The sequence below is a fragment of the Bemisia tabaci genome, chromosome 6, assembly GCF_918797505.1.
Source record: "Bemisia tabaci chromosome 6, PGI_BMITA_v3".
In the NCBI taxonomy this organism is placed as follows: Eukaryota; Metazoa; Arthropoda; class Insecta; order Hemiptera; family Aleyrodidae; genus Bemisia; species Bemisia tabaci.
Window position 1 is genome coordinate 17776592 of NC_092798.1, and position 7585 is coordinate 17784176.

At 36.8% G+C, this 7585-nt stretch overlaps 1 protein-coding gene across 2 annotated transcripts; it reads right to left on the reverse strand.

Annotated features, from left to right (window-relative positions):
- Nucleotides 1–726: 726 nt before the first annotated feature.
- LSm1 (U6 snRNA-associated Sm-like protein LSm1) lies at nucleotides 727–7331 on the reverse strand. Of its 2 annotated transcripts, none has more exons than XM_019057015.2 (4): nucleotides 7049–7331; nucleotides 5680–5796; nucleotides 4106–4290; nucleotides 727–1293 (listed from the first exon to the last, which is right to left on the reverse strand). In XM_019057015.2, the coding sequence occupies exons 1-4, from the start codon at nucleotides 7056–7058 to the stop codon at nucleotides 1123–1125; spliced, it is 483 nt and encodes a 160-aa protein (XP_018912560.1). In that variant the 5' UTR covers nucleotides 7059–7331; the 3' UTR covers nucleotides 727–1122. The 2 variants fall into 2 exon arrangements, with proteins under 2 accessions (XP_018912560.1, XP_018912551.1); XM_019057006.2 differs by having other exon boundaries at nucleotides 7031–7330.
- Nucleotides 7332–7585: the final 254 nt, after the last annotated feature.

Below are 7585 nucleotides of genomic sequence, written 5' to 3' on the forward strand. Positions count from 1 at the left end.
ATTCCATTCTCTGATGCTGGCGATGGACCACTGCATATGCTGCGAATTTAATGAAACATTATGATGTTCGTTTTCTCAAAATTTCCTGTTAAACATAGTTTGTGTAACAAAAATTACCGAGAGTTACTCCCAACCAAGATATTAAGGTTTTTTTATGTGTAAATTCAAACCTCTCTCTCCAGAAGGAAAAAAACTAAGATCTACTTGAGTAAAATCGCACATCAAACATTGCCGCAACAGTCTTTGCAGTATGAAAATATGGCAACCTCAATTTCAGCATTTGGCTCTGCTGTCCAGACCAGCACAACTGACCCATTAATCACAAACGGAGAAAGAAAATTTGTTTTGATGACGTACTTCGGAAACTGTTAAGAGATTTTGTCAACAGTTGAAAATTTGCATAAGAAGATTATGGTATTTTTATGAGCAGGAAGTTTAAATTTATGCATTAAAAGACGTCAACATCTTGGTTAAGAGTTACTTTCAATGAAGTTACTTGCACAAATCATGTTCTACCGTTAAACAGCATAACGCTTAAATTTGCACCTTGTCTAGTGGTCCATTGCCTCTAAAAAAGCAGCTCACAATTCACAAAACTATTTTTCTGTACAACTCAATGAAGTGTCAATGAGCAGTCTTCCAAGGAACAGAGAGCAATAGATTTTGAACACCCTGTATGTAGACTGCCATGAATGAAATGGAGCAATTAAAAATAAATCAATCACATCGAAGGGACTCAATCTTTATTGAGCTCTTTGGGGCTGAAAAAACCTTAAAACAATAATTTCAACAATATTAATGAACCTGACAGTTCATGTCTGACGATGCACATGCAAAAGGAACTCTGAAATGCTAGTTCATAGTGTGAGCATTTCATTGACATTGAGCCAGAGTAAGAAGGAGCACCATTATTTTTGCCCATTCAGCTAAGCTACTTCACATACTAAAGTATGAAGCTTTTTTTTTTCTTCTACATGTTATTATTAATGCTCGTTGCATAAAATCTGAAAGTGTAACAGGGAAATTCTGCTTTAGCTAGACTTAAAATTAACAGATATCAACATAAACGCCTGTGATCATATGACTTGTCCTGTCCCTGATGTGTGCTAAAGAACTGCAAGCTTAAAACTGGTCTTCCTGAACCAGATCATTGACAAAACTCAGTCCACGTTCACGAAGTGCTTTGGCAAGAACCTTGTTCTTTTCCTGTTTAGCTTCCTGTTCTCGGCGCTGGGCATTAAGAATTTCCTCAACAGAAACTTGTTCAATCAATCCAACATCTCGTGTTTGATCCTAAAAAATAATAAATCTTAGAGAATCAGACTTGTTGAAAATGCTACAGCAATGACAATAAACTTCTCCACGCGGTTGGCCAATACTAACATTGAACTGCTGAAAATCCAATATTCACCAATCACGAAATCGTATAATTTCGTAAAATTTCAATGAAAGTCAGTCTACTGCTGATCAGCTGCCTGACCACAGACTTTGACTGTTCCATTCCATTGGGTGTTTCCCTATGGAACGGAGTTCCATTCCATCAATATCAATAGATGTGAAAGTCTTCGGTCAGGCTGCAGAAGGGTTTATTTATTCATTGGAATCAATCGTCATCCTGGGCTCTTGAGGTTTTGGAATTTTTCTTCAGGTAAAAAAATATTGTGAAAACTCTTTTCTGAGAATGATGTTCTTCCAAACCTTGGAACATTTAATCCTTCTTTACTTCTTCCGGAGGGTATATCAATTAAATAATAATATTAGGGCTAAACAGAAGGCCAGAGATGCATTTAAAACAGGGAGAAAAATCCTACCTTCAAACTGCATTCTGTTACTCTATCAGAGGTGCCCAAAATGAGGCTTATAATATCCATAAAGGGTTGTCACTCTGGTTTCATCTCATTACACTAAATCTGATCTTTTAATGAAGTTGTCAAGGTCCACAAAGCAAAAGACTAGCCAAAAAACAAAATAGATTAGAGACTCTACATTAGTCTCCCAGGAAATGTTGACAGATGAGGCCTCGTCTTTACGAGGCGTTTTCCTACGATTTGTTGCGGTGAATAGTTATATTTATGAAGTTGCGACGAGTAGTAACTAACTCAAAATTTAACGCAATACCAATTTATTCTCCTTTTAAAGCTCTAACAAGGGGAGGCTACCGATTGTCCACCTCAGATCGGGTTCAAATTTGGCAGAGAGGTAGAATAGGTTAATATAAGAAACCGTATTTTTTTTTAGGTGCCAATGCCCAGCCGTTTTTGAGTTATGAATTTTTGAAGTTGCCGTTTTTTCGTGTCAGCGACGCGCTCAAGTTGAGCCTACTGAGCGCGCATCTTTTAATGCGATCCGAGTGTCCCGGCGTTCAAGTGAGACAGTTGCCCAAACGGTAGCGCGCTCGCCTACGGTGCTGCAGGTTCAGGGTTCGATACTACTTCTGTGAATTACATTTTTGCAATTGATTATTTTGTTTTTTAATCGCTTCATCACAGCAAATTGTAAGTCACCTTGTAGACGTTGTGGTGCTGATTACATTTTTTTCTTTTTTGTTACACACTCATTAAAAAAATAAAAAATACATCAAATTTAATTAGAATCATAACGTCTACAAGGTGACTTACAATTTGTTGTGATGAAGCGATTAAAAAACAAAATAATCAATTGCAAAATTGTAATTCACGGTAGTAGTATCGAACCCCGAACCTGCAGCACCGTAGGCGAGCGCGCTATCGTTTGGGCAACTGTCTCACTTGAACGTCGGGACACTCGGATCGCATTAAAAGATGCGCGCACAGTAGGCTCAACTTGAGCGCGTCGCTGACACGAAAAAACGGCAACTTCAAAAATTCATAACTCAAAAACGGCTGGGCATTGGCACCTAAAAAAAAATACGGTTTCTTATATTAACCTATTCTACCTCTCTGCCAAATTTGAACCCGATCTGAGGTGGACAATCGGTAGCCTCCCCTTGTAAGACCAACTGAGGGATGTGTATTTTTGCTTAATTTAAGTCATTTGTTCAATTCTTGATTGTTTTCAAGTATTATTTTAATTTCGTTTAAATACTCCATTTTTACTAATTTATCTCAGCGATTTATCGCAGGAACATGAGAGCTCCACCCCATGGGGACGGTACCTGCGAGAATCGTCAAAGTTTTTTTCCCGATATACTACCCCGCGACATATCTTATGAAAAGTCCCATGGAGACAGGGCCTGAGAAGGACACAAAGGGCCAAAGATTGTTTTAGCCTGATGTTAAGTGATAAGAAATGTGTTATTGCATAACAATACAGTCATTGACAGAGATGAAGAAAGTTCCAGCCTTTCATATTTTCACGCACCTGCCCATAGTTTTCCACATTTTCTCCAAAACTTTTGACCTTTGAAAATTTTCCTCCCTTCCCTTTTGAGCCACCCCCATTCCCCCCTTTCAGCGCACCATTGGCATTTTGCACCAGTGGATGACAGCCCATTTTTATTATTATGATTCAACAGTGATAAAACTCATCTGAGTTGTTTTCAATGTTGACTAGTTGGCTTTTCCTTTAAGAGGGTTTTAGTAAAAAAAAAAAAAAACCAGTCTTCTATTTCCAGGAAAGTGAAAAAAAATAATTACAATGGTGTATTTTAAAGCAAGATATTTTTTTTTTTTTCTCAAGAAATATCAATGCTAGGGAAAAACCAAACCTGTGTCGAAAGGTACATTCTCTCAGCCTTCTTACAAGCTATAGTACGTAAATTTTAGCTATGCTGTGCAGAGAAATCATGGATTTTCCATACCTGCCTCTATAACTTTATACTAAGACTCAGACTTACCTAAAAGAATAACTTTAATTTACTTTTCCAAGGACCTTGACTTACCTTTTCTATGAAGCTCCACAGCACATTGAAAAGTGGGTTAGTTGGGAGGAGAGGAAGGAGTAGAAAATTCAAAATTTCTGTGCAAAGCATTAATCATATTTAAAAAAACCGATAGCTTGTCAAAAAGCTAAGGTTGTATACGTTCCAACGCTGGCTTGGTTTTTTCCCGAGCGTTGATATTGCTCGAGAAATAAAATAGGCAAACTTACTTTAAAATCCACCCTTATAATTTTGCTCTTGGCTTACCAGTTCTCCTAGAAGCACTGCATTCTCTCCCCTTACTATAAAGATACCTCGTGGAATGTCGCCGTATTTGCTTCCGACATATATCCTCTCGATTGTCTGATGTAGAGCCAAGTTCCCAAATTGGTCTATACTTCGTAGATATCCAATTAACGTTCTATTATCTCTAAGAACAACCATCATCTTTTCTAAAACAAAAATTTCATTTTTAGATTTTAAAAGAAATTCTTTGGCAGGAAGGAAAAATAAAATTAAGTGTGATGCACAGATGGAAATTATTATCCTGATTTGAAACAGTATATTCTTGACACTACACTTGTGTAAAAACACTACAGAGTCTGCAGGTGGGGACATTAAGATTTGGTAAAGTTTTCAAGATTGAAAGAATGGCCCTCATGTAAGTGTATATCAGATTTAAAGTCCACACCTCATTGTGTTTGTTCCCTTTAGCAACACAATAACAGTCATTTTAAAAGACAATAAAGGAGAATTTGCGAGTGTTTAAAATCTGATGAATTTTGTGTTTAAGTGGAAACTACTGAGTGAACTGAACTTGAGGATTCCCTTGGTTCATTAATTGAAAATTGTATGGATGATCTACTCTGCTAGAATACAGGTGTTGAAATGAGCACTGCCCCCAGATAATGTCACCAGGCAAAACATTTTTTCACTTTTAAATATATTTCGGTACTATTTCCCAGATCAGGAAAAATTATAAAAATATAAACTACAAAATCAGCTCTTTAAGCACTCTCAAATGAAGCAATAAAACATTTGCATACTAATTCTCCATTTGGGTGATGTGGAACTTCCGTTTCAGGACTTAAGGACACAAGATAAGTCAGTAATTTGCCCAGATTGTCAAAATTTAGGTACATCTTCTGAGTAGTGAAAAATATTTACTTCAGGAAGTACATGTACTTATAGTACTTGAAGACTGTTCCATGATCCCTTATGGCTTGAAAATATCTACTGCGCAAAGATATGAATTTTTCCGAATCGTCTACAATACACACTATCATTGAGTATAGATATGTTCCTGTCAAAATAGATTCCACTGCTCAAAGTACAAATTACTAGGCTGCTTCCTACAAAACCACAAAGAAAATGGGAAATCAAGGAAAAATATTTTATAGGCCAAAATGCGCAACCACATTCTTATCTCCATTTGCAACGTAACAGACTTCCTGCGATATTTTATTTTCCTTCAAAAAACTAGTCGCCACAATTTTTTGAAAACTTCCTTCATTTTTCCTTTCTGTTAGAAGAATATTCTGCATACATTTCAAGCAATGAAATTGGCTTGTTTCTCTTCCACAAAAATAAAATAGGAGTGGAAATTTTGAAACATGGAGATGGAGATACCTGGTTTCACACTTTAGCCATCGATTTTTCGATGATAATTTCCATCATTTCTGGCGCTTGTTCCTCGTGGCTACATCTATTTTCTTCAGCACTTGAACTGAGCAGGTAATGACCAGAAAAATATTAGTGACAGCATTGTTTTTTAACTGCAAGTGTCTACTCTCAATCAACATGCTTGTAAATAAAATGGGGTGGAAAACAAAGCAACTTACTATCAATTTCAGTAAGGAGAGTTGCAGTGCCCATCGGCCATCCTTCAATAGGTAGATCATCATGAGAATCTCGTCTAGATTTGAAAATTCTTGATGGTGTGAAGGATTTACTGTTCTCTGCAAACGAGAAAATCAGTATGTTCACTTTGTCAAACTGGTTTGTTAAACTGGTTTGTCAAACTGGTTTGTCAAAATGGTTTGTCAAGTCAGTTTGAAGACATGGGTGAATTAAAATCTCTATAAAATAGAAATTGAGTTTCTCTTTCAAAAGAGACTACTTACAGATCCACACGGATTCGTAATCCTGGATGTCATTAGAACAAGGTTAAAAAAAAAAAAAACACGCGAATAAGGTGAAGTTAATTTTATCCTTTTTTCTGAAAATTAATTCCTTCCCTCTATAGATTGCTCCGTTATAATAGGTTGCTGTGTTGAACTTCAAAACTCATATCTTTGGACAAAAAATTGAGAGCACTGATGAATTAAACAAAAAATCCCACAGTGTAGGGTGCATTGCTCTAGGGTTTGGAATTTCTTGTGCACTGCAACACAACAATATAACCCATACAATGTCTTCTGAAAATTGGATTTATTAGTACTTAAATAACGGAATGAAAGTACCGATGTCTCCAGGAGCCAATTGCAAGGCATGGCTCTCTTGGCTTGAATCGAGCATTGACAGCAGGTACTCCTGGCAATACATTATTATTTCATTTATCTTTTCAAGGGTTAATTAATAAGAATCAACGGATTATACATTTAATTGATGTTGGACAAGGCGCCTCACAAATATGATCATTGGCATACAAAAATGATTGGGGAGAAATTCAGCAATATTAGTTCTACAGCAGATGTTGCTAGCAGTGGTTCACCAACGAACAACAGAAGGAATACCTAGATTTAGGATGGCAAGGGTAGGTAGGAGACAGTGCTAAATTAGAAAGTAACAGATATAGTATGAAAGAAGAGATTCCTGAAGGCTGCTATCAATTAATCACTGATTGATTCATAATAGGTCAAGTGTTTTATGAACTTCAAAGAAATTGATCGCTTCAATCTTGAAAAAGAAATGAGATTTGAATTGAAGAATTGGACAAGTCAGTAGGGATGGGCCGACAAGTGGAAAACTGAGATGAGATATGGGTTGTGTCGTTCAGGCAGCCATTCATCTCTTCAAAGACATGCCGATAGACTTAACTAGTTTTAAAATTTTAAAACCAACAAGCTTGCTAACTAAGACCACAGTGACATGAAAAAGTCAACAGCGATAGTGAAGAATCTGGCGAACTAGTCGCTCGTTTCAGCAATTATGTTTTATTTTAAGCCTTAGTAAAAAAGTGGATCGCCTCACCATCTTTATTTTCTTTACCAGTGGACATGGTGAAGTGTGAGGACAAAATCCGGTGATAAAGCAAGAAGCATTGGTTTGTGTTCTTATATTCTGGCTGCCTGTTTCAATTCTGTGGTGAAGGATAAAGAAACGAGGAACTAATGATGAAAAACTTCTCGCAGAAATATCGAAGCCACTGTGGCAACTTCACTGTCAGATTTTAAATTTGTAATACGATAATGTTCAAGAATAATACTTCACGCCGATTCGTACTCACGGCCGGTCTTCTTGTATCTGTAATTCTGTACTATCTGTAAACTACAACCATAACCTATAATAAATATAAACATTACCCAAAGGTTTCATGCGCTCTGATTGGTTGATAGAGTTACCAATTTACGTCAGCACGTTAGCTCTATACAGGGTGTAACAATCTTCGGAACTCAGTGAGTGGAGCGGAGGGAGAATTTTTGATTCGGTGCTAATCACGTTTTTTAGTCATTAGTGTTTCACATACAATACCTCTCGTAAAATAATACACGGTAAAACTCAAGAGTTGGAGTAAAAAGAGCAATC

What these genes read in the sequence shown, in the direction of transcription:
- LSm1 (XM_019057006.2), bottom strand. Translation starts at nt 7,058, where the DNA reads ATGTCCACTGGTAAAGAAAATAAAGATG. An exon ending in TGGTAAAGAAAATAAAGATG is followed by an intron (nt 5,797 to 7,030) that starts GTGAGGCGATCC and finishes TCTCGTTTGCAG; the next exon opens with AGAACAGTAAATCCTTCACA. An exon ending in TCTCCTTACTGAAATTGATA is followed by an intron (nt 4,291 to 5,679) that starts GTAAGTTGCTTT and finishes TTTTTGTTTTAG; the next exon opens with AAAAGATGATGGTTGTTCTT.